The 27,836-nt window shown below is 36.8% G+C and overlaps 1 protein-coding gene across 4 annotated transcripts in view; it reads left to right on the top strand.

Annotated features, from left to right (window-relative positions):
• Positions 1-27,836, top strand: part of EIPR1 (EARP complex and GARP complex interacting protein 1) — a 147,931-nt gene that overhangs the window by 6,770 nt on the left and 113,325 nt on the right. For all 4 annotated transcript variants that reach the window (XR_010372336.1, XM_064447985.1, XM_064447986.1 and 1 more), the window contains exons 2-3: positions 7,449-7,532; positions 14,057-14,189. Coding sequence is in view for 3 of the 4 variants with exons in the window: in XM_064447985.1 (XP_064304055.1) it covers positions 7,449-7,532; positions 14,057-14,189 (217 nt within the window). In the remaining variant the exon portion in view is untranslated. The remainder of the gene's footprint in view (positions 1-7,448; positions 7,533-14,056; positions 14,190-27,836) is intronic.

Here is a 27,836-nt window from a genome sequence, read left to right as displayed (position 1 = left end):
TCTCAGAGGTTTTTATTACCCTGCAGGTGGTCTAAATTGTCATGGTAAAGTAGAAGGTGGTCTTTGCCCACCATCTCACTGAGCTTGTGGTAGGCATGGACGTGATGCCCAGTATCCAGTTAGCCTTTACTGCATTCTGGCACAACGATTGCCATTTCTTCTGCTTTATCTTCATACTGCTGTTTGTCACATTTGTATTCTAGGTTTTTGCATGCCCTTTGCATTGCATAGATAAATGTCTATTTTTGCAGTGGATTTGCAGTTAAGTCTTTGTCCTTTTCCTTTACATGCAATGCATTTCAGGACCTGCATCTAAGACAAGGGAGCAACTAGCTTATGCGGTGTCAAAGCTGTGTGTTAATTCAGTGTAAGCCTGTTATTATTTTGACCATAATGACTACGTACGCAGTAGGATCTGTTAAGCATGTGTGTCTGACGGGAATAACGTTTCAGGGACTGAATTTTTCCTGATGAGTAAATCAGGGGTGTGGGTTTTTTTTTTCTTTGTTGGGGTTTTTTTTTTTTTTTTGAGTTTTGGTGTTTTGTGGTGTTGTGGTGGTGTTTTTTGTTTGAGGGTTTGGGTTTTTATTGAGTAGGAGTTTGCTCAAGCCTTTGCTCAAGTGCTCAAGCCTGTTGTTGTTTCGTTCCAGCTTGTGGCAGTTTTTTTTTTTTCCTTGGGTTTACTTTTCCCTGATGTGTAGCTGCACTTGTTTCCCCATCACTGGGTAAAAAAGTTTGGTCATCTTCCATGTTATTTTCCTTTCTTGTCTCATGGACACCAGACTACATAGTTGGCTACCTAACTTATGAACTTCTGGGAACATCCTACTAGCTTCCTATGAGTCAGGTTTTGTTAGATTATTTTTTCTTTAGCTACCCTATGAGGATAATATGTAATGTTAATTAATATGTCTCAGCTTTTTGATTTTTCTCTCAAACGTGCTTTGCTATATCCTCGTTTTGGCAATTTGGTGGCCTCCTGCACATTAACAGGATCTCTGTCCTTTGCCCACAGTGCACTCAACAAAATCTGATTCACAGAGATACATGACTTCCAGTGCCTTCTTCCATGAATCATTTTCACAGGTGTTCTTACAAACTAGTAGCCAGTTCGTCATAGGTGATATGCTATTCCTTTCATTTTTATTTGCCCACAAATAGGCAATATTAATCTGGCCTTATTTCAGATGGATGTAGCAATTCTTTCTTCATATTGGTCTAAATTTGGTCTTATAAAAATAATTGGAATAAGTCTCTAGAGCCTTCATTTGAACTTCCTCAAACTCTTCAGTAATTCTTTATTGATATCAGTATTCAACCCTTTTTAATTTTTTAAAAACTCATATTACTCTTTCTCTTCCCAGGTGAGTATCCTTTCTACATCTTGTCAGGAAGATGTATCTACACCTTTGCCTTTGATAAGGGCAATGTAGTCTAGCATGAGTTTGTTAATTGCCAATTTTATTTGTAGGCTTACTAGATAACAGACTCTCTAGCAGTTTTGGGATCTGATACTCTCTTTTCTGTTGTGGATTAGCAAATTACTCTGTGGCACAGGTTCACCTAAGAATGTAAAGGGATGCTAAACTTGCAGTAGTGGAGTTGCCTCTCTGAAGTAAACAACATCAGAGATATGTCAGCACTGTTTTCTGCTCAAACTAGTGTATTCAAAGAAGCACACTGTAGAAGTCAGTGTACTCACCCATTGGGTGCATAACTGACTGTGTTGGGTAGAGATGGAAATAATTTACATCAGCTCCCATCAAAATGGGCTGTCACAACAGTCTGTACGGCTTTGCTGGTGATACTAATTGTGCAAATTCCGTGACCAGCTCAGATTAGTTTGCAAGTTTCATAGGATCACAAACTAACATAGGTTTGAAGGTAACTTTGGAGATTATCTATTCCAACCCCCTTTTCAAAGTGGATTTGATAGATATGGTTGTTTAGAGGCCTTGTCCAGCTGAGTTTTGAGTATCTTCATGGTTGATGAGTTCCACAACATATGTGAGTATCCTGCTCCAGTGTTTGACAACCCTTACTGTGAAATTTTTTCCTAATGTCTAGTCTGAATTTTCCTATGTTGCAATATGATCACTGCTCTCATCATGTTGCTATGCACCTCAAAGTCTTTTCTATACCCTCCCTTTAGATAGTTTAAACTAATCCACTAATTTTTTTATTTTTATTTTTGGTTTTGGTTTTTTTTTTTTTCAAGTGATACAAAGAACTGTTCCATGTTTCACTTCAATGGTAGGGTTAGAATGATAACTGATTGGGAAAGGGCAGTAACTGCTACTGAAGCAGTTAAAGTAGTCTGCAAAGATCTGACTTTGAGGCAAAAAAACCCCCAAGCCTTTAGGTTTTAGGTCAGTGAAGGAAATTTAAGCCCCAAAGTCTAACATCACAAGATGCAGTTTAAGAGAGTGTGGACACATACACAGCAGTGCACAGTTATGTTTCTGTATCTCTAGCCCCTCAATGCATTATAGTAAAGGAAGGACTTGTTTTCTGGCAATGGGGTAGGCGATGTTTGCTTTCTAGTTACATGTGCACTAGCTACAGTTTCCATCACGGGAGCAGTAGCAGGATAAAAAGTTTTCTATATCATTCATTATTTACATATTTGCATATGGGGAGGTGGTGTGAAATCTTAAATCTGAGACGTTCTATCGATTTTGATCATGTATAACTAAAAAAAAACAAAAAAAACCAAAAAAAAAACCCAAAACTTGTTTTTGTTTTCTAGTAAAACCTCCTACGCTCACCTTTAAGTGACTCATTACCAACCCCACCCCTCTCTTTTTGATCTCTGTTATTCCAAGGTGGTGGTCTTCACAATGGGGTTAGTTTTGCTTTGTTTCTGCAGTAGTGAAGTATACCATGTCCAAAGTCCATGCAGTTCTGTTAGAAGTTCATGTTGTTCCACTACTAAAAGTATGGCAGCTGTACTATCTTGGGAACAGATTATTATTATGAACATTTTTTTAATTTTTACTTTTGCATGCGTGCATATGGTTATTCCCCTCCCGGTATGTAACTTATGGCTCCCTAAAATACTTCAGAATGCATTAAAAGAAAATGCTGGTTTGTTATGTTTGCTTGACTAGTTTCTGCCTCCCTGCCCGGTATCAAACTGCAGTGCAACCGTGGCTATAGGCTATTCAGTTTTGTATTTCTGTTTACTATGAATTCACACCTTGTTTTGGAAAGTTTTTTAAAAAAATGAGTTTAACTGTGCTATAGCAGGTCACAATGGTCTCAAAAAAAAAAAATCTCTTGAATATGGCATATGGAATCTAGTATTCCTCATTAACACGTTAATGTATTTAAGTGTTTGAGTACCCGCAGTATGCCTTACACTGGAGTCCTAAGATTTTTTTTTTTCCCTCTCCTTTCTACCTCAGCCTTAATTTTTCTCCAAACTGATTTTGTCACCTTGAAAGATTCTGTGTGTGTGAGAGTCTCTAGTCCTATGATGTGCAGAGTACTGGTCAGGAACGCCTTTGGAGTGTGGTGATGTTGTTGCCCGCATCTCTGCAACAGTTGCTCAGACATAGAGGTTTGGTTTTTTTCTGAAAACGCTGGGATGAATTGATAATTGTTACGTTCCTAGTTTTCTCTTTGTTATTGTGTGCAACCATTAATTTAGTAGAATAAATGAGAATTAGGGAAGCTACAGACTACTATGCAGAATAAATATATAGGGTTTGAAAAGCCTCTAAGGCGGGACGGTTCGTTCAGATTCCTTGGTAGCTGTATATGGAACTCAGAATTCTTCAGTGTTTGCTTTCCAAAGGCAGGATCTCCTTTATGTTAGCTGAGTGGAATTTTGACTGTATATTTATGAACTTCCTTCTAGACTGTTAAAATATTTGGTTAGAGCGTCAATCACAATCAAGTTGCCTTAGTATCACCGCTGTTTGATAAATCTTTGTGCTTTAAACCATGCGCATTTCCATATAGGGCTGTTGGTGAATATGAAATTTGGACATGTAACCAAAAGGTTCTTTGTGGTTCATGGATTTTTAATCTTTGCTTGCAAATGGTTTTTTCCTAGTCTTAGATCTTTGTTAAAAATGAAGTGGTCTAATTACATGTGTCACTGCATTGTCTAGAAGCATTAGTTATGTGGGGCTTTGCTGTGACAGTGTGTGTAAGGACGACTTGTTTTCTCACTGTGCCTTTCAAATATATGTTCTGGGTATTTTCCATGTATCATGGCAATTTTCTTAGTAAATAATACTTTAATGTCTTAAGTAGTAGACAGTAGACTCTTCTTGGGGCTATATGCAGTTTAGTGTTCTATGGATGCTGTTTTGTTGTGTGTCTTTTTTTTAAAATGAAAATAATAAGCTCTTTTGGTTTAGACTAATTGATATTCATTATCCTATGTTTTTGTTAATTTTCTATGTAGTAGCTGCAGTCATGAGGCAGGATGCTTTTGTGAAAGATGTTATTGGCAACCTGCTCTGACAGGTTACAGTACAAGATGACAAATTTAAGGCACTCTTCTTGATCTTGACAGCACTCTAAATTCAGTTACGTTGTTCATCACAAGGGGTACTCAGTGTCTTAATCTGTTGAAATAACTTCTGTTTCTCTAAAAGTAACTCAAAGTAGACAAAATTAGACATACGCTTGTGCGGGAGACAACTGAAAGTCCATTGTACTGTTACTTCTATCATGAATCAGATCTTTGATTTATGAATGCTTGATGAGTATGAACCTTGTATTCTATGGATGTAGTCTTTTATGACAGAGGATAAACAGTAGGGTGTTTATGAAATGTGTTTACATATTTTTCTCTGGCCTTTTTTTTGTTTTCCTGCAAAATGGAAAATAATTTAAAAATATTTTAAAGAAGGGATAGAGAAGCTGATGACATGTTACCATGTATTGGCAGAATTTTATTTTGGGCACTTTGTGTCTAACCTGATGCATTTGTGAAAGCAGCATGATAAGACCTACTCGAAAGGCTTTAAAAGGGGTGAAAATCCCCTTATTTCTTTATTCTATTGAAGATCCTGGAGGTCTCGTCTTTGGTTTGATTTATAGAAAGAATAGAAGCTTGCTTGATTGAAAGAGATACATAGCTGTTGGCTTATTTCTAGTGTTTTCTTCAAAATAATTGAAAGCAGATCTGAAATGAAAAGGAGCTCTTGCCAAAGATCTGCAAATGTAAAGTCTGTTTAAGACAAAATAAAAGCCTTTCTGCAGTCTTTTTGGTGAACTTTAGTTGTTTCTTTCAATCAGAAACACTGTCTAGGCTTGCTGTAGGTAAGTGCTGCACAAACAGGAGAGTACAAACAAATCAGCATGGATTCACACTGATCTCTGATCTTCATTTAGTTTGTGTCAAAGCAGACTCATTCACTGAATCATGTTCTCTAGTGCTTTTCTTGCTATATAAATGTGTTGTAGTTTAGCCCCAGTCAGCAACTAAGCATCACACAGCTGCTCGCTAACCCTCCCCTCACCCCAGTGGGAGGGGGGAGACAATCAGGACAGAAGTAAGGAAACTGGTAGGTTGAGACAAGAACAGTTGAATAATTAAAATATAATAATAATAAATTGTAATGAAAGGAAAACAACAGAAGAGAAAGAGAGAAACAAAACCCAGGAGAAACAAGTAAAGCAACCGCTTATCACCTGCCGACTCATGCCCAGCCAGCTCCTGAGCAGCAATCTCTGCCCCCTGGCCAGCTCCCCCCATTTTATATACTGGGCATGATGTTATATGGTATGGAATATCACCTTGGCCAGTTTGGATCAGTTGTCCTGGCTGTGCTCCCTCCCCTCCTGGCTTCTTGTGCACCCAGCAGAGCATGGGAGGCTGGAAAAGTCCTTGACTAGTGTGAGCACTACTTAGCAACAACTAAAACATCAGTGTGTTACCAACATTGTTATCATACTAAATCCAAAACACAGCATTGTACCAGCTACTAGGAAGAAAATCAACTCTATCCCAGCAGAAATATATCCTATACTGAAACTCTGTCCTATAGCTGAGACCAGGACAAAATGTTATACTACTAGCCCATACATACTAAGTTCATTGCATTTCTTAACTTTTTATGCTCAATCTTAAGCAAAATTTTATGTTGTCTAAATCTCACATTTCAGATACAAGATCAGAAGTATCTGCTCTGTAGGAGTTCAGAGCTTATTCTGATAAATGACTTGGGTCTTACTGACACAAAACGGCTTGGATTGTTTTGCATTATTTAAGAAAAATCAGATCTCTTCAAGTTGCTGTTCTAAAATAAAGTTGTTCTAAATATATGTATTGTGATATATTTCAAATATTCCCTTCCAAGCTTCTAGGCATTAATTCTGATATTAATATTAAAATAAGTTCTAAACAGGACTATATTGAAGCCAATTGTTCCTGAATCCAGAACGTAATCATTAGCCAGCTGCACAATGGGATGACAGGAGGAAGGGCCATTCCACGGTTACCTGAATGCTTCTGAAGTATTTGCTTGCAATACATGCTTTAGTGTCTGAAGAGATCTGAACTATTTTATGCCTAATAGAATGTGAATTGTTAAGGTTTGTTTTTCTGTTTCAAGAAAAAATTCCTATTGAACAATATTTTTAGTGTATCTTTTGCGTGGGAAGAAGTCGATATTCCTCACAGTTTACATATGGTTGCTTAAAGTGCCTTTGGGTATTAGTTTACCTCCCATTTACTCAAAATTAGCTAAGAGAGTCTCTACTAATGACTAATGCAAACTAGCAATTGTAGTTTAAGCTATATTTATTTTTCAATGTTTCCCGTAGCCCTTAACTGTTTTGCTTCTTCCAAGACTCATTGGTACAAGTTGAAGAAACAAGGCAGAGTCTCTAGCATTCTTATTAACATTAACACAACGAAATAGTAAGATTATGACAAAATTTTGATAGGTAGATAACAAATTATTTGTCCTACCATTCAGACAATTCTGGTCTCTAGTGGCCTGGAATAGAAAAGGAAGAGTTTGTTTTTTAACTTTCTTCTGAACTTGAATTCTTTTTCGCAGCATTAAACATGATTTTTAGGCAGGCATCTTCTGTCTGAATGGTTTGAAAACTTCTGTGAGAACAGCCTCTTTCTTGGATATTGTAGCTAACATATTTAAGAGTTGTCCACTGTTCTATAGAGTTTTTGCAGTTGATAAAGGAGGACTAGTTTGGAAAAACCACTATAATATTGAATATTATCACTGTTATAATGAAGGCCAGATAATGTATTTAGCACCTGTATGTTCCATGCACCTCCCAAATGTGAGAAACTGCAAAAAACAAAAAAAGTATTACCCAAAATAGACATAAAGGGCAAGGGAGTCTGCAGATTGTAAGAATGTAATGCTTAAAATGATAATTGATATGTAAGCTTCAGGATTTTTGCTAAAATTAATGTGTTGTATTAATTGGACTTTTCTAATGGCTTTCTTCTTCCCTAGGCACGAGCTTTAACACCTCAGACAGGAGAAACAGATGCAATAAGATTCTTGGTTGGAACACAGTCTCTTAGATATGATAATCAGGTAATTCTTCTGTCAAATGTCAGTTGTAATTTTTTTCTTTTTAAACATTGTTCCGATACCATTCCTCCTCCCTTCTAACCTCTGTTGAGTTTGAACATTAATAGTCAAGTTGAAGACTTCTGTGAGTAGAATGTAAAAAAAAATAAAGGCAGGTAAATGAAGCTGTGTATTTTCTGAAAACTAAATAACTCTCCTAAATTGTATGACTAAATCAGATTGGTTTAGCAAAGGAACTGCCATATTTTTGTTAATTTATAGATTCTCTGGAGCTATCTTTAAACCACAGAAATTATGCAAAATAAAACAAAAGTCTTTAAGCCTTGATTGGCTCTAATGGGACTCCTGGTACGTGCACAGTTCTGTGTATGTGAAGCTTCATAAACTGGATTTTTCATTATTGTCAGTCAGCTATGTCCTTTCCGATAAGTTTAACAACAGTTTAAAATTTGCATTACTTCCTTGGCTCAACTTCTGTTGGGCTGTTTCTTCTGCAGTTAAGAATACAATACTTCTATTTGTACAGCAATTTTAATTTTTGTGACTAAATTTCAGTAAATGCTTTCATACTGAAACAAGATCTTGAGGCCAGAAGAGTTAGAAGGCTGTACTCAGTGCAGGTGGCAAGGCTTTGGTAGCAGGGGAGCTGCAATGGTGGCCTCTGTGAGAAGAGGCCAGGGGTTGCCCGTGCTAGACATGGCTGGTTCCAGTGAACTCACCACAAGACAGAGCTGAGCCAGTCAGCTCAGTGGTACCTCTGTGAAAACATTTGAGAAAGGTGAGTAAATGCTGGAGGAAAAGAGGAGGAGGGAATAAAGGCAGAGAGAGAGCAGAGAAAACTGCAGAGGGAAGACAAAGGTCAGGAGGAACAGAAGGTGCTCCACAGTGGAGCAAGTATCCACTAGCCTGTGGAGCACCTGTGCTGGAACAGGTGGATGTTCCTGAAGGAACCGTGGCCCATGAAGACCCCATGCTGGAACAGAGGAAAAGAGTGAGATGGGAAGAGCATCAGAATGAAAATGCTATGTACTGACCATAACCACCACTGCACCAGACCCCATGTGCTACTTGAAGGGGTTTAGAGGAGTCTAGAGTGAAGTTAAGCCTGGGAAGGAGGGGAGAGGAGGTTTAAGGTTTGTCTTTCTTTCCCACTACCCAAATTAGTAATGACATTTTAATTTTAATTGGCAATAAATTAATTAATTTACCCAAGTCAAGTCTGTTTTGCCTGCAACAGTAACTGGTAAGCGATCTCCTTGTCTTTAGGTTGGTCCATGAACTTTCTCATTCCTATTCTTCCTATTTTTTTCCCCTGTTCTGCTTGGGGGGAGGAAGTGGCTGGATGGGAGTCTGGCTGTTAGCCAAGGCTGACACCGATACATAGGAGCTTCTAGAATGGAGACAGTCACCGACTCTTCTGAAACTGGTCTGTAATGGACTGTACAAAACTAACTAGTAACCATAGCTCTGGGAGATGTGAGCTGTCAATACCCAGTGAGGTTTTGAGTTTGTTATTCAATGATAATACTAGATGAGGCTCAAGGGGGCAAAAAATATTCAAAGGCATAAGGGGGGTGGACTATTTTGTTTCTTTACATTTCAGGTAGTAACTTGAGACCAATAACAGAAGAAGTGTTAGGGCAAACTTAGTTAAAAATAAACCCACAAAAATACATTATTGATTGTCCTGTCTCAGATGGTCTTCAGACGTTTGGTTATAATGTGTTTTCTACATGTGTGTTTTACTTCTTGGTTCAACTAATTAAATCCTGATGCAAATTTGTAGTTGGAGGATGATCAGTTGATATCCAGCAGATCTTAAATGTTCTGATTTAGGTAAGTTGACTGGGCATATACTACTTATTTTAGAGGTATTTGTATATAAACGCATTTCAACTTCATTGAGTGTATTTTTATTTTTCTAAAGAATAACATTAATAATGGAAATGCAGGATGCTTCCTAGGATATTAACAAATGTTTGGGGGTTATTGGCCTTTAGCCATGCCTCAGGCCATCAGCTCCTCTCAGATAGTTCCTAATCCCCAAGAAGTGCCATAGGCCTCAAATTATTGCTTAATTCAACACTAGATTTGCTTTAAAAACTTTTTTAGTTACCTACCTAACTTGCTGGCTTGCAACCTCTAGTGCTTGGCCAAGTGCTGCACAGTGAGAGCTCTCTTACACAGCACTATCGTGAAGGATATTTCTTCCCTTCTGGTCATGGACAGGTGTAGTGCAAATAAAAGAGCAGTGTGGTTGTACAGCTGGCATGGTAACTTCTGCCTCATTGAGGTTTATTGCTGTATGAAGCAATTTAGGCATTCATAGGAGATCTGGTGAAAATATTTTGCTATTAACACCAGTATTTCAAAACAAAGGAAAATGTTTGTAAGATTTTGTACTCTGTCAATATTTGAGGTATTAACAGTGTGTAGTACTTAGCATTTGGTCCTCATAACTTGCTGGAAATTGTTTAAGTAGTTTCTTTTTGATGCGAGATCTGTGTTCTACACAGTGTAGTCTTAAAACTTTTGTCCTCAGTACTTTCCTTGTTGCTAAACTGTGGCTTTTTATACTGTTCTTAGTTTGATGTATTTAGTGTGTGCTTTGGAAGCATATACAGGAAGTATTCATCACTTATTGTTTTCTGATCTCTCTCATTTTCAGAACTCTCCAAGTTATTTTCAGTCTTGTGTTTTAGAACCTAAAATACTTATTTTCATGGCTTACCTTAACTCATGGCACTAAGTTGTCACACAGCAGAGCATTGGCTGAACCAAAATAGTTCCCCAGTTTCTAGTATCTGCTGCCGGTGAGTGCCTGATGAAAGAAAAACCATTACAGAGATCGCATAACTGAAGAAAATGGGAAATTTTGTGTTGAAATTGGTTCATTTTTGTGTCCCTTCCTTAGTAATTTCCTTAGCAATTAGTAATTCTTCCAGATTTTGAGGAGAACTAAACAGTTATTTATTCTTATTCAAAAACTCATTCCACTCTGAGACCCCACCTGGAGTCCTGTGTCCAGCTCTGGAGCCCTCAGCACAAGGACATGGACCTGTTGGAGGAGGTCCAGAGGAGGGCCACAAAAATGATCCGAGGGCTGGAACACCTCTCCTACAAGGACAGGCTGAGAGAGTGGGGATTTTTCAGCCTGGAGAAGAGAAGGCTGCGGGGAGACCTTATTGTGGCCTTTCAGTACTTAAAGGGGGCCTATAGGAAAGATGGGGGCAATCTCTTTAGCAAGACATGTTGTGACAGGACAAGGGGGAATGGTTTTAAACTAAAGGAGGGTAGATTTAGACTGAATATAAGAAAAAATTTTTTACAGTGAGGGTGGTGAAGTGCTGGAACAGGTTGCCCAGAGAGGTGGTAGATGCCCCATCCCTGGAAACATTAAAGGTCAGGTTGGACGGGGCTCTGAGCAACCTGCTCTAGTTTAGTATGTCCCTGCTCACTGCAAGGGGTTTGGACTAGATGACCTCTAAAGGTCCCTTCCAACCCAAACTGTCTTATTCTATTCTATGAAATCTCACTTCTTTTCCTCACTACTTAGACTTGCATTCAGTGGGATTTTTTCCCAGTGTAATTAGAGCAGATTAGTCACTCATTTGTGTAGTTACTGGTAATAAAACCAGTCACTTCTAAGAGGTGTTTTCCTCAAGGATCGTGTTCCGCAAGAGCTATGATTACACATATCATTAACCATTATACTACATTCATGTTGAGAAAGTTCTCTGTGCAGATTTAGCTTACTTACACTTACCAGTTTATATATCCTCATCTATGTTGTCTGTATGCTGCACTAACTAATCCATGGTAAAGCTCATTTCTACACGCCATCAAGAAAAGTTAGAAAGATTATGATTCAAGAACTGAAAGATATCACCTCACAGAACTGAAGTTTGTCCAGTTCTGCCAGACAGTTATAATAGTTGAATGTTTTCCTGCAAATATTTCTTTGTGGCATCACACTGGAACAGTATTTGGTACCAGTACATTTTCTAGGAAAATTCTTTTGTCCGTAGTTATTTAGCGAAGACACTATTCCATATGATAAATATAATTTATCATGTATTCAAATTAACATGATGAAGATGATCATTAGCAGAAAAACACTGGGGGAGCTTTTGCAGTTCTCACTGTTAAGCTGCTAAGCTTTTTCTGGTAGACTGTTGTTCGGCATAGCTGTGAAAGATGTCGTTTTCCATCTCAAAGGGTATAAACAGTACCCTTGCATAAGAACTAAATTTCATATTTCCTAAAGTCTCAGTCCAGACCTTTAATTGTCTACCTGTGTGTTCTGGCAGAGTTTCCAGCTATCCATGATGTCAGCTGAGGCAGAAACGAAACAGCAGAGACAAAATTGGTTATTTGTGCCTTCAAAGGGCTTCAGACAGGGTAAAGAGTACTCCCTTAGCTTATGTGCTGAGTGGCCCTCTTAACCTGGTTAGCATGGGTCGAGAATGTGTGAGACTGTAGTAAATGGGATTTAGATTTGTGATTCACCTTCAGGGACTTGGGTTGAGCTGCCAAAGCAGACTCCAGTGACTCCAATGGAAGGCTGCCTTCCCTTGCTTTTTTGTTGTGTGTGTGAGATATCTGCTAAATGTGCTTGTTTATAGCTGAGTGTGCCTTACGTGGCACTGTTTCTCTGTTAAATACCCAGTTCAGTAAATTTCAGAGATCCCCTTTCTGTTACACTAAAGAAAATTATCTCGCTGTGTAAAAATAACAACAGGAGTTACTCTTCTTGCCATGAGTCTGTTGAAAATGTTTTACCTTAGTTGTGAATATGCTGCTCATCTTTACCTTCCAGTTCTGTGCTTGTAAAGTAGCTGTTTGACTTGTCAACAATTTGAGTTGTGAGTTTATTCAGAACATCAGAATATCTGATTAGAGCAGCATAGAAGGCTGAATAGATTGTTTTTTCAACTTTTATTAAAAAAAAAAAAACCACAAAACAAGGGATGAGGTTAAAACTGATCTTTAATGATGAAATGAGCAAGAGTTTTCTGTATAGACAGAAGCTCTTGAGTCAGGATACAGGGAATAGATCAGAGAGGGAATGTACAAAAGCCAAAATAAAGTGAAACGGTAGATAAATCTAAGTGATGTGTTACTCTGGAGAGTTTTGAAAGGCAGGAGGGTCACTCTTTAAGTTGGACAGGAAGATGGTTAATGCAGTTAGTGGGGTAGATGGGTAGTGTCCTGATTCCTGGGTAGATTTCTAGGTTCAGGGAAATAAACGAAGTCTGAAAAGACAACTTGATGATCAGCTGCAGAGGTGCTTATAGGCCTTGGATGACAGAGTGGAAGAACAATACAGGTGATGAAGGTCCAGCATTATATTTGATGGAGGAATTGCTGATGACTGTCTTAGGAAGAGAAAGAAAAAGCTAACATGTAAACTCAGCCCTTTAAAAAATAAGAATAGTGTGTAATATTACCAATTCATACTAAGTTGAGAGCTATTTAGCAGCTTCTGTATTTTAGGAAAATTTTCTGTAATACTGTGTAGCTAAGATTTTTGCAGTCAGTCAGTAGTTAATTCAGTAGACTGAATCCAGTCATTATGATAGGATGTCTCTTGTTTTTTTATCTTCATTCTTCACCCAACTTTGCCAATGAATTTTTAATGAGGGTACAATTTTATAAAAATTGTGGGTCTTCTGCAATTTATTTGTTCCCTGTTGAGCTTAGTGAATTTAGTCCCGTGAGTAAAGTTACTTGTGTATGTTGTGCCAGGCTAGAATCTTTCTCAATTTCTTCTGTTTCTGAGGGAACTATAGAAAAACAACTAACTGAAAATAGGGAGGAAAAATGAGAGTAATGCAGACCTAGCTAAAAACCAAAGCCCTTCCGTTCCCCACAAAAGAAACAAAAACAGGAAAAAAGATCAAAATCACGAAAAGCAAACGTAGCTGTGTGTCTTCTAAAAATCTTATCTACATATTTAAACATTATTTTTTTCTTTCGGTTTAACATTTTGTTTTTCCATATCGTATAAAAAGTATTACAGATTTATATATTGGTACAGATGAAGTGAGCTCTTGAGTTTCTTACTTCACAGTATTTTTTTCAAATGAGAGTCCTTTCCCTGTCTCCCCTTTTTTCTTCATAGGATGTCTGAATTCGATGATTTGGATACAGAATTGGTGCAGACATTTAGACTAAGGATTGTAATGTTGTTATTTCTGTTTATTGCTGTAAGAAATGTTGAATTGCAATACAAGTGGCTTATTTACTATTAGCTATAAAATGAAAAATCACCTTCAAGCTTGAAGTTCCAAAATTGAGAAGAATAAACATGGTATTTCCTTGAAACAGGGAAATTGCTTGTGTTTTTGTAGAAAACTATATCCTGCATGAAATCAATGATAGACTAAATTGTTAGTATAACAATTAATTAAAGCAGATATAGGTTATAAAATTCTCATTAAATTGTTCTGTGCAGTCATCGTGTATAATTAAGACCCACAGGAAAACATTTGAAACCCTAATGTTCTCTTTTATTGTATTTGCAGATTCACATCATAGATTTTGATGATGAAAATAACATTATAAACAAAAACGTTCTCCTTCATCAAGTGGGTGAAATTTGGCACATTAGTACCAGTCCTGCAGATAAAGGTATACTAGCAACCTGCTACAATAAAAGTAAGTCCTTTCTGACAATGGTAAACTTGTTTAAGTGTTCTGATATTTTTCAACGTGCAAAGATTGAACATCTAGCTATGTATAAACCTTTAAATTGGAGTTATCAACACAGGCATTTTTTCAAAAAATCTGTTGTACCTTGACCTATACCTCATTTGTCTTGTATCCTTAGGCCACCTTGGTGAGAAGTCTACTTTTACATTCATGTCAAGGAAAGCAGCAAAATAGAAGTATTGCTTGCCTGATTAACACAAAACATAGCAAATAAGATATATTCCTGTTATTTTAGGATTCATTCTTTTTATTGGTTTTTTGTTTGGTTTTGAAAGTGGAAGTGTCTTTCAAAACAGCATCATGCTAGCATCAAGCTCTCTTTAAAATTGCTCGTGAAGTTTGTGTATAATATTATTTGTCATATGTTTAGCGCCCACAGAGAAATATAAATTATCATCTAAATATTTCATCAGAAACAGTAGGAGTGCTCCTTGTGTAACCTAAGTGCACAGCTGTTGAGATTAAGGATCTCTGTATTTCCTAGGTGAGGCAGGTGTGAAGATTGTATGTAACGAGGCTTGAAAGATCCACTTGCATCACTTGGGGGAGGGAGTACTTACTTTTTCTCTCTGGCAACCAAAAGATCTGTGCTGTCAATTGGAATAAATATTATTTCTTCTAATAAATATTAATCCATTCTTTCATGGAAATACAGTCCAAGAATATAAGAATAAGGTGGTGAGTTTCAGACTTCATGTGTCTGTGGACAGGTGTAGAGTTGTGAACTCCTGCTGCTCAACATTGTGACTATGTTAGAGAGAAGGTTCCAGGGTTGCTTGTTTCTCCTAGTTCTTTTGGATTGAAATAAGTGCTAAAATTTGAATTTCTTTCACAAATCTTATGTGAATCTTTTAAAGGCAATTATAGAAGATAAGTAGAGCAATAAAGAGCTTTTTTCTAAACTGAAAATGATTGTGGGTGTTTTGACTAAGATAGAACACTGAAATGGTATTAGCCTGTTTTTTGATTACTCTTTACACTCTGGTTCACTTACTGGACATAACTTCCTCACCTTGCCAGCGATCCATGGAGAAAATGAGAAAGCAGTACTCAGGCCTGAAATTCTAAAGTCATCTTAATAATTTTCTGGCTAGTTTCAGTGGAGAATCTGAGAAAGATGTCTGAAGTCTCCTTTAAAGAAAACCAAAATGAGTTTCTAAGCTTCTTTCTCGGCTTTTCAGAGTTGACTGCATTTTTTTTTTCTCTTCAAGAGTATTGTGCTGCATGAAATAGCATACAACTTCTTAAAGAGTTTACCTCTTTTTCCCTACATAACTGAACAGCAAGGTGGTACAAGATAACTTATCAAGTCCAGTATTTCATGTATATAATGTACCATTTAATGTTACCTGGTCTTTATTTAATTTGTATCTATTTTTGAGCTCAAGTATTGTTCTAGAAAGTATGGTGAAAACAATTTTATACCCTTTTTATGAAAAAGGCCTATATTTGTTTTATGTTCCTTATAGCATGTTATAGCATTTCCTTATAGCAATATGCATATTAATTGAAAATCCTCTTTGGGAGAGGGCTTACTGGGGTTGCTAAAATTCGGCTTCTATCTAAACACTCTAAATTTCTGTGAGATTTTTGACTGCTGTTACTGGACCTATTAATTCATATGCATGTTTTCTATTTTAGCTTCTTTGTGTTCTAGACTTAGTTTACCTAGTTTCTGAACATTAAGCTTTATTGTTTGTACTTCATGCATCTTCATTTAGAATCATCAGCTATAAACTTTCTGCAGAAAACAAGATCTGGTTCTTAAATGACTATTGATGACTCTAAACTAGCAACATATAGAACAGAAAACGCAGCATGGGGTTCTAATAGTGAAGAATAGTGAGTTTAGCAGACCACTTATTTCAAGTAGTTGAAACCTTTAAAACACTTTTATGTATTTCTTTTTCTTTTTTTTTTTAAATTAAAAAAGACTTAACTATTTTCCTCATTGAAGTACCAGTCCAATGAGGTGGCGTTGTCAGGAACAGACATAGGTACTGTGACCATCTCTTGTGTCTGAGCCCAGTATTTCTGGCAAATCTTGACTGTTGTTGAAATTGGAAGATTGAAGAAATGTGATGTGTGTCCATTATTAATAGCTATTAATAACTTTCTTAAATAAGTGGTGAAACGTGGCATTGAAGAAGAGTGGAATCATGTACGTTTTGCTTTCATAGTTCATTGAAGTAAGCTAATGGAGTAGGGTGAAGCACTCATGAAAAGACTTTGACATTTCCTCTTCTATATTGGGAGAGAAACTGAGTTTTCTTTTACTTTCTCACACTTACAGACAGTTGGCATAACCAAGGTATGAATAAGGTCTTATGTTACTTCATGAAAAACAGATGTAGTAGGTGCAAACAAAAGAGCACTTAATTCACAGCTCTCCTTTGTTTTTTGTATGAGAGGAGAAGTATGTCTTCCATATAGGAAGTTTGGGAAATATAATAATGGTTGAACTGAAAGTAATGCTGTGTACCTACTTTGAAGAAAGATTTTGAGTCTCAATTAACTTTTTAAAAACATCTTGTAGCTAGTGATACAAAAAAATATTGATTCCTTAATTTGTTTATTTGCTTTAGCGTTTCAGTCACCTGGGCTTGCTGTTTTGCAGACCACAGATTAATTCTTTTTCTAGAGCTGACTTATGCAAGATACAGGATTTCTTTTAAAACACACTTTCCCCACATTTCAGCTAGTCTTCCTTTTTTAATCATACCATATTTTTAAAATGCAATGAAAAATCTTTTCGCAGTATCCAGTTATCATCCCCTGTAATATTGAGACATTCAAACTCTTTTTTTTTTTTTGACAGTTAATACTACTGCCTCAAAAAGTCAAAGGCAACACTAGCAGTCTTGCTGTATATTTTGAAATACAAGGGATCTGATGTTATTTGCTTCTGTTTTCTTTTGTAGGGATAAAACTTAGCAAAATCATGTAATATGCAAAGCTTTTTAATTTCTGCTGAGTGCTAAGAATTGCATGAAGGAAACGGATGCTCGTATTCAGCTGGTAATGGTAGATTATTTGTGGGGTCAAGAATTGAATGGAAAATTGTAAGCCCTCTGTGTGTGTTTGAGAAGGATGCTGATAAAATAATTTTCGGAAGCTTTTACTGTTCTGGTTGAGAGAGGCCTTGGATTGATGTAACAGGGCTCTTAATTAGAAGTTGAAAGATCCTTTTGGATGGAGAAGCTACTATGTTTGGGTTTTGTTCTTTTTTTTCTTCAAAGAAGGCATTTTAGCTACTTCTAAGCATGATGGTGTGGGATTTTACAGATCGGAAGCTTTTTTTCGTGTGTGGATATGTATGTATGTATGGGGGAGGTTCCTCCTGAAGTATATACAATGTATATACAGCATCTGCTTCCAAAGTGAGGCTTTTTTCCCCTGAATCATACAGGTAGGAAACTTCCTTCAAAAGGACTGATACTAATGGAGAAAGAATCTACCCCTCTCTGGGCGATTTACAATTCGCCCCCCGGCCTTCATGGATATGTGAAATCTTTTTACTTGTCCTTGACACATATAAGTGAAAGAGGAATAAGGAAGTAGAACTTCAAATGTAGATTATTATTATCATTTATTATTATTATTTATTGGTACACCTCCTGAAGAGCAAAGTCATGTGAAAAACCTTAACATAATAACCAGGTATCTATGTCAGTGAAAATTAATTTCCTTGTTGTCCACTAGATTATTTTAAGTGCTGACTTCTGACAAATTCAGGGCTGTTTTGAGTAAATGGATAAACTAGCAAGTGACCCAACTCTACGCAACATCTGTCACAAGTACCAAATGCAGCATATTTCAACAATTGAAGGCAGACTCTTCACTCTTATTTTTGGCAGACGGGTCAAATAAGAGTTACTGCCCTTTTACATAAAGCCTGTCAGAATATTTGCTCTTTACTGGCATATTGATTCTATAGTCTCTTTAGTGTCTTATGCTTTCAAGAAAAGTAACTTCCTTAAAAAGTAAAATAAGGTGGCTTAGATAACTTTCTACTGAAAAGTCATGGAGAAATTTAAATCCTTGAATATGCAGTTTGGGAACTGTGTTCTCTAAACAATGAATAAAGTTAATTTAAATGATGCCTTGTATTCTTATATTCAAGATGCTTTATTAGGTTAGCATTATATAAGTAGGTTTTAAAAAGGAAAAAAACCCTTCCTTTCTCTCAAGTCAAAACCCAGGAAAACTCATGTTCTTGTTAGCATCAGTATTTACTACTTGACTCTCTAATTTTGACATTACATCATTAAAAAGCCTTGTATCTTTTCATTCTGGATGGTGATATTAACTAGTACAGTATTGGTTCCAAGAGCATTGGAGCAAATACATGTCTGGATATTAACCAGAAATTCCATTTTCTAGGCCATTTTGTCTTTATATTAAGACAAAACTGTGCAACGATCTCTCCAACCCTCTCCATGCACACACAATAAAAATACCGATTTTGAAAAATTGTGTAATTGCAAAGGGAAAACTTACTCTACTCAGTTCCTGCCTCAATTATAGTGGTCCCCCTTCCCACCAATGATGGATATGTCACTTAGGGAATTTTATATTACTACTACTGATGTTGTAGGAAGATGATTTTATTATCAAGTGATAGACTTACTAGTTACGTGTAATCTTGTCTAACTGTCAGCAAAGATCAGAAATGTACTCTGCTGGAGGCATAGTACTTGCCTATACTACACATTTCTAACATACTCAGCGATATTGTATTCAAGAAATGTATTAAAGACCATTCCTGTGCAGCTCATGTGGCTAATAAACAAGATGTGTAGTTGGTAGATCTAGTAATTGATCAGAGGTGATGTTTTTCTGCTATTTGTTTTTTTGCCACCTTTGCCATTAAGAATTGCTTGTCTAATATTCAAATGATAGTTGGCTGTAGTCAAAGCATGATAAAACATTAAGACCTATTTAGTAACAGGCAATGTTTTCTAAGTTTAGATTGCATCTCTGTTTTAATAAATAAACAAGATTTCCTAGGGTTTTTAAACAAACTCTATGGTGGTGGAGGGAAAGATACCAGCATAGCAACCTGTGAACCTAGTGGCTTCCCTGTTTTAGAAACATAATTGGATCCTTCAGATCCATGGTTTAAAATAAATAAATAAAAATCCCTGACACTTGAGCCACCTATTTTAGGCAGTCATTACACTGAGTTAATTTTTTTTTTATTTTGGAAATATGTTTGGCAGCTATTTGGTATTGTGAGCATTGTAGGAAGTAGGAATGCTCTGTTTTATCCCAGATTCCTTAAGTGAAGGGAGAAATGTGCATAAATATGTGAAAGAAGCTAGGTTTAAGGGGGGGAAGGATTAATATATTTGTATCTTAGGGCTGGGGGAAAAGAAGGCTTTGTAAAATTAATCTAGAATAGTTTATGCTTTGTTAGTCAGTTTTGTGACATACTAATGCATCATTTTTCCCCTCTATTGTGGCAAGTCAACTGATTTAAAATGAGGGTGGGTTTTTTTTTTTTTCTTGAACAGGATAAGGTTGCTACTGACAGTTTTAAAGTAGGTAAGAATTAAGGGGAAAAAATGAATTTGGTAGTCTTAGAGTTTTAGAAGTTGAATTGAATTGCTACAGTTCAGTATGATACAGTTTAGGTTTTAAAAAAAAAGCTAGAAGGACGGATTGTTGAGAGAAGGGTACAATGTACAGAGGGTTTGGGTGATTATAATAAAGGTGGCAATAAGCTAGAGTACCACAGTTGCATTATAATTAGTTAATAATTAATCTCTGAAAAGTTACATCTGCTTATTTGCCTCTGATATTAATAAATATCTTAAAGTTATGTTCAAGAAAACAGAAATCAAATCATTTGCTTCACAGTGGCCCAGAAATAAATGGGAGAATGCTGTATTTAGTGGAAGATCCCTGTCAGAAGAATTTTAGGAATTTTACACCTTTCTTTTTTGCTATTCTGACTAGCTGTAGTCAATTGACTACTCATTTTTTAGGTTTTTTAAAATGTAACAGGAGTGACACTTTTAAAAACGTCAGTAAGAAAGGTGACAGAGTAATTAAGGAGATTATAGCATCTTACTAGAAATGCACTTTTAAGTATCAGAAAAGAATGATGATGGGGTGGGGGTCAAGAATGTACCCTCCAAATAATGATATAAACCAATGAGAAGAATAGTACACTAAATATAGTATAACTTTAAAAATGAAGGTAAATTAGTCTTCAAATGTGCAAGAAATCGGTAGTCATCCAAGACCTTTATTCACCTGCTAAGGAGAAAGTAATTTAATGTGTGTATCACTTTTTAAAGTTTGAAAGAAGCCTTACTTCACTATTCAGAAGAGCATCCTAGCCTACACTAGGATAAATGTTTTGTTGTGATATGCCAAAAACCTGTACCTCACACTAGAGTGGAGTCACTTGGGAACCAGAACATTGAAAACTTGACAAAGCCCTAGACCCACTGGAATACGTTCCATATACTGTCTCAGTATTGCTGAAGTTTCAGACTACCGGAAGGGAAGTAAGAAAGCCATTTGAATGGACTTCTGAGGCAGGGACTCAATGTCGTTGTGACTAAATGTCTGCCTGTTCTGTTTTTTTCATTGTTTGTGTGGTTGGTGTTTTTTTTTTGTTTGCTTTTTTAAATTAGTGGTTTCTATTTTACATTTTCTTTCCTTTTTATGTACGGCAAATCCCCCTACTTTACTGAGACCTTATGTTCTTCCACCTTTCTGCTATGAAATTATCTGTTGATTCTGAAATTGTTGAGTCTTTTAGCTTTGCTTCTGCTGTAAGATGAACCTCAACTTCTCCTTATACTGTTTCAAACTGCAAACTAAACAAGGTGTTTATGCTGATTGTCTATGCAATTGTGAATTGGGTTGTAAGAGCATTTTCTCAGCCACAAGAGTACCCTTCTGTAATTGAAAACTTGAAAATTGAAATGGGACATAATGGGCCACAAAAAATAACATTGAAGTCTCATGTTTGGAATCGTTTACTTGATGATGTCAAGCAGGGTGGGAACAGGTGTGGCAAGTGTGTGTGTGTGTGAGCTGTATCAACACTGAAAATTATTTAAGGACAAAGCGACCCTTAGCCGCTAGCTTGTTGAGGGGTAAAGCCTGCTGACTGCAAGAATCTTAACACTGAATAACCAGTCTTTGATATCAGGCAGCTGGCTGCTTTTGGTTTTACTGATTGCATCGGTATTGCTATAATGATAATTTTGCTGGAAGCTGTAACCCACAGAGTAAAATAAATAGTCTCAGGATATTAGACTGATATTCTTGAGGTTAGATGTATTCCAGTAACTTTGAGCAGAGCCATGGCATTGACCTAGGGGCTGACTGGCAATAGGGCATACTGTTAAACTGCTCCGATGCTCCCTGTGCAGTTTTGGTGTGGGCCACCTAGCACTTTCAGGCAATGATGCCCAGAGGTAGTCCAAGAACATCATGAGCAGTTTGAGTGTAGCTGCCTCCTTTCAGCTTATCCTGTGGAGAAGAAAAAAAATAATAAGACGGGGGCGGGGCTTACCTCTGCTAGCTGGCCTCAGGGCTGGAGAACTGTACCTGACTTTGAGTTGCCAAAAAATAAAATATCTGTCATGGTTATCCATTGCAGTTTGTTATAAAATAAACATATTGTTTATTTTGGAGAATGTGTTGCAGGATGCAACAGGGTACAGGGTGCAGAATGCAAGTACTTCAGAAATTAGAAGTCATGATAAAGATACATATATCTTCATACCTTTATTTAATGATCAAGATTTTCTGTTTGGCTGATCTCAATGGTATAATGGTTCTGTTGTGCAGCATATTCCACAAAACTGACAGAAATAATTTCAACGACAATTTGGTGCCTCTAGAGTAGAGGATATTTTGGAACAGAGTTATCCTTTTATATGGCATTTATACAGAGTCTAGTGGTCATGTTGTGATTAGGATTGCTAGGCATTGTGCAGGTATGTCTTAAAGAATGCTGATGAATTAAAAAGAAAGCTTTACACTTCTCAATTTGAAGTGAATGTTTAATTACTGAATATTAGGTGCACACCTTCATTTGTCTAATGATGATAATTGTCTAATTTATCTTGGAGCTCTTGCTTCTGAAAAGCACAGTTTTTTTCTAGCTGCATTCAGGTGCCAAATTCTGAATTAGATGGTAGGCCAGAGCTCTTTGCCAGCATGGTCATTTCTGAGTTTATAGGAAGGTTGAGTAATCTGAGGTTTAAGAAATGTTCATACCTTTACCTATTAAAAGGGAATAATTCAAATTTTAAATACAAATGTCACTAAATTATATAGAATATACTGAAGAATTGTTTTAGGAGTTGCTTGTGATTCTTTTACCCACACTTTTAATAACTGAATGATCTTCAGCAGGACTTTGAGAGAAAGAAGTTGGTGCTTTTTTTTTTTTTAAAAAAAAAGCTGATGTCTCTTGTTCTTGGTGACACTGAAACCGTAGGTAGTCCTGAGGAAAGATGCTGGTGTCATGTGCTGTATGATACTTCTGTCATCTGTGAAGCATGTGAACTCAGTCTCATCAATGACAATTAAAAACTGACAGCTATTTTGAAGGAAAGCAGTTTTTCAGAGTGCTGTATGGCGTGCTGCTTGGAGAAGAATGCTCATTGGTTACTCTTAGGGTTTTCTTCTTAAAAATTTCTGTGGGAACAGAGGATGAATGACGTGTTATGTACAGGTAACCGTGGAAATGCAGGGATGAAAGGAAAGACGTGTGTGTTTTTGATAGATTTGTTGTGTTTGTTTTTTTTTTTTACTGACAATCACAGATCTCTAAAACATTAGGAAGAATACTTGACAACTTGTTCTTTGGGTGTCTTGAGTAGTAGTTCATGAAGGCAATACTTAAATCATTTATGAAGAAAAGTATTAGCAGGAAACTCAGCCCTAAAATGTTGAAATGCCCCTTAATATCAAATTACTCTCAAGTGCTGATGGAAATGCACCATCAGGTGAAGGCAAAGGGGACATTTAAACAGTTTAACTTGTATGTTCTACCTGAAACTACACTTACTGCTGTACTAACGTGACTAACATATCTGTCTGGTGGCAGTGTACAGACAGATTTAAAATTATTTTATCCTAGTGGTATATCAGTATATCGTACCAAGCATTTGACTTAGGACTTTTATTCCTAGTTTTCTCCATCTTGCATTTGTAATATTTGTTATATTTGTTCTAGCTGCATTTTAAAAATAATTTTCTGATAAAAAGTAATACCTTTTGAAAGATTTTTATTTCTGAATTTGCATAAGATCAGTTTATTCCTGTGGAGGTCTAGAAGCCTGTCTATGCCTTCCTCTTGTTTTGAAATATGGCTTGTTTAACAACTGGTTATCACAAAACCTAGTACTAATTGCCATCCATTTCTGCTTTAGGGGTTGAGAGGAGCGGATGAAGAGCTGCTGAGATACATTCTTACTTATCTTCAAAATAAATCAGGAGGAAAGGGAACCTACTTACCCTGACTAGATTTTTCAGGATAACCTTTGCCTGTATAGAATTAAAAATTTTCTTGGACATAACTATCAGTTCTGGTGGAAAACCCACAGAGGTGGGTGGAAAACAACTACCTCTTGTTTGTTAGTGTGAGCTGTTTTTGATATGGAGTGGATCGGTGAGGTGCAGCAAGGTGTTTTACCCTCATGCTGCTATCTCTGTGAAAATTAAGTATATAAGAGCTACCTTTCCCTTTTCCTTCCAAATGGAGTAGTGCCAACCTGTTGATCAGACCAGTGATTGGTTCATCTGTATCAGCATTATGACTCCCACAGCAACAGGAGATCCTATGTAGAACAGTGTAGACAGGTTTATAGGCAGGTCTCTCATCCCTTTTTGAACTGAGACTGCCGTCTGCTACAAACTCTTGTAACGTCAATTTTCAGACCACTATTCACTGGCCAAACTCCCCACCCTTTCTTTTTAAACTTACCTTGTACTGTTTCAGTGAGTGCCACTTAGAACTAAGATGCAAGATTTGGCCTGTAATAGCAATTCTTTCACCTTGCCACTGCTTTTGTCTTTCTGCAAACTTGTCATGTTCTTCCCAAGGCATTTTCTTTCTGAATAAAATAGTCCCAATCTGTTGAGCCGCTAGCAGGACAGTTGTTTCATTGTCTTAATTTACATTGCCCTTCTCCATCTCTGCTATGCCCTTCTTTAGATGCAAACACCAGCATTGCCTTCTCCATTTGAGATAAGGTCATATCCAGTTTTTATGGGGCCGTGAAACAATCCTTTCTATTTTATTTTCATTGCCCTTTATAAGGATGCCCAATGTTTTGCTGGCTTTCATAGCTACTGCTGCGCATTAGGTCAAGAGAACTGTCAGTCTTGACACAAAGAGCTTTCTTCTGAGTTATAACTACTGGCTCTGAGTGCAGCATCATGTTGGGATGGCTTAAAAGTTTTTTCTCTACATGTATTAACTAACTTTTATATCCAGAGAAGCTCATCTGTCACTTTTTTGACCACCAAGTTTTCTGGGGTCCTTCAGTTGTTCTCAGCTTTGGCATGGCGTGGAATTACCTGAAAGTGTGAACTCCTGTAAGGCTAGGAGTTGACTCTGAGACACTAATAACTCTATTTGGGGAGATTAGGGTGGAATGTCTCTTCTGTTTTTAACTCTAGCCTTTCAGATAAATCCTTTGTTTAAATCCATGGGATAAAGCTGGATGAATTCCACTCACTAGGAAGAGGAAAATTAAATTTAAAAGCAAAATCTCTATCAAGCACAACAATACTGAGATTTTTTTTTAAGTCAGATTGTTACCAATGCAACAAAAATAGATTCCATGTGTAAAATGGGTGACTAATGGAAGCATCACTCTTAAAGTTGGTTAAAAACATTTCCCAGACCATTTTGAAATTAAATACTTGAAAAATAATTTTCTATGTTGCTGTCATCTTCTGTGTATTTTCTTGCCCCTGCTTCTCCTAAGAAGTCCATGGAAATATATAGGGAAAGTAATTTATTTTCCCAGTGCAAAAATGTTTTTCAACTAGAAAAACAGGTTCTGCACTTCCATTATATGTAGGGACATACAAAGCCACCAGAGGGCAAAAGAAAGAGCAGATGGAGAAGGCTGTTATCTGCAACTTTGCACGCACGCCTGCCTGCACGTGTAAACACACATCTTGTTTTTCCTGTTTTCTTTTTCCAAACAAGATGTATGCCACTGTGCAGCAGTTATGAAGACTCAATATAAATAGTTTGGGTTTGTAGATCCGGAATATCCAGACATACAAACAGAAACTGCTATTTAATTTTGAAGAAAATGGAAAAAAAAAAAAAGTTTGCATTTTAAATTCATTAATTTAAAACATTAAATCTGCTATGAGTTATGGCTGTCTGGTCTATTGCACTTATTACACAGTAAACTTGTGTATAAAACACCTTCTTGCAGAGAAAATTTATCAGTAAGGGTGTTGGAAATGCTGCTGGTGATGCTCTGAACTGCTTAGTATTGAAGACAGCAGGTCACACTGACTTCTCTGGTTTCACTTTCTTTTGCTGTAGTGAAAACACTCCGTGTAGGGAAATCAATGGGGATGGAGAATGAATGCATCTCTAAATATTCGCCACTGCTTTTCTCAGCTGTGCTGGCATGGTGTACAGAAGAAGGTTTATTCCCATAGTTTGAGGGAAGGAGTAAATACGCTTGGTGTTCTCCTAGTGTTCTTTGGTGCTTGTACTTGTTTTTCTAGGTATTGTAGCTGTTATACGTAACTTGTACTTAGAAAGGAACACTACTCTTTGATAAGGTTTTAAGTGACATGATTGACTGTCTGATCCATATGATGGAAAACCACTACAGAAGTGATGAAGAGTTTGAGAAATTGTTCCACATTAATTGCTGTTCAAGTCTGAAGGCCTCTGTGTGTAAATGTCTGTTGACTTCAGTCCAAATGACAAGTTAACATAGCTGTATTACCTTAGTCTGTGCTACAATCTTACTCATGCGTAAGACTGCTGTAGAAGACAAGTTCAGTACTGTCTCAGCCAGTGTGTAAGAGCAGATACGCAGGGAAAAATGTAAGAACCGGGGGAGCCTATGTAATGTAATTAACTCAAAGCACAGATGCTTGTTATCTCTTGATTTTAGGATTTAATCTTTGACAACCAGTATCAGGATAATTGTAATGTTTGTGCTATGAAGCAAAATAGAACTAATGTCGAAAAGAAGAGGGAGAGAAAATTACTGAAATTGAAGTATTACAGGATGGTCATGATATTGAAAAGAGTGCTTCTAAAATACAGAAAGAGGACAAAATGCTTCTGAATTAGAACTGTTGCTGGGAGAGAATCTGTTGAATTACCAGGCTGCTCTGTCTTTCTTCGTTAGAAGGTTTCATTTTCCTCACCCCCCCTTTTTTTTTTCTGAGAGTAGAACAAGAAAAAACTGTTTTTCTTCTCCAATTTTGAGTCACTTTTTAACTCTAAACTTTCAAATATTGAACGGAACTAGTATAATACACTGAAAGAAAACGTATTCTTTCTCCATCTCCAGTCAATGCTATTGTTGCAGTAAATAACACTTTGCAGATACACATAAGGTCTTATTGCAAGTGTTTAGGCATTCTTGTCCAACTAATTTGTTTTAACAAGTGAAAATTAGAAGCTTGCTTTTCTCTGGTTTGTGTTAGACCTCAGAGTTATTCATGAATCATGCAAATGAAGCCAAGTATACTGTGCAAGTTTCTTCCAGTAAACATTAGTACATTTTATGACTTCACCTCTTTTGCATTCCATTTTCTGTGGCCATCTTTCTACCGTAGAAAGATAGCCTGCTTTAGCTTCCCCATATCCAATCTTGGAAAGTTGGAGATAATGAAGGAGAGTCATTTGCGTGATAGACTCTTAAAAGAACACTAAAGATTTTATTTTTAATTCTTTTTTCTTCTCCTCCTGACTTATATCAACACCACAGTTCAACTCCTAACCATGTCTTAAATATTTAGCCAATCAATAATTTTTTTGATGAAGTAGCAAATCTGGAATTCAATCTAGTCATCTGGTAACACGAAATCTAAAGTGTATTCTGTTCTCTTCAGTGTTTATGTGAAAACATATTACCATATTTTGAAGACTATTATAATTTGAGTTATTTTTCCTAATTTTTAGTGATAGTTTAAAACCTTAATTCTCTTAACTTTTGTGAGTGTTTTTTAAGAGGAAACTGTTTTCCAGCTGGTCAGCCCCAAGTGTGTACTGGAGCGGTTATTCCTCCCCAGGTGCAAGGCCTTGCATTTCAATTTGAACTTCACAAGTTTCCTGTTGGTCCAATTCTCCAGCCTGTTGCAGTCCATTGGAGGTTCTCTGACGTCATTAATGAAAATGCCAAACCGTATTGGCCCCACTGTCAGTCCCTGGGATACGCCTCATGCCACTGATCACAACCCTTTGAGAATGGCAGTTCAGCCACTTTTCAGCCCACCACAATGTCAACTTACGTATGTAGCCTGTACTTCATCAGCTTGTCTCTGAGGGTGTTATGGGAGACGGTACCAAAGGTTTGTTAAAATGAAGGTAAGCAACATCAACTACTCTCCCCATGTTTACTG

Source organism: Phalacrocorax carbo, chromosome 3, assembly GCF_963921805.1.
Source record: "Phalacrocorax carbo chromosome 3, bPhaCar2.1, whole genome shotgun sequence".
NCBI classification, from domain to species: domain Eukaryota; kingdom Metazoa; phylum Chordata; class Aves; order Suliformes; family Phalacrocoracidae; genus Phalacrocorax; species Phalacrocorax carbo.
The sequence above is the reverse complement of the archived record's forward strand: the minus strand, read 5'-3'. Positions and strand labels throughout refer to the sequence as shown.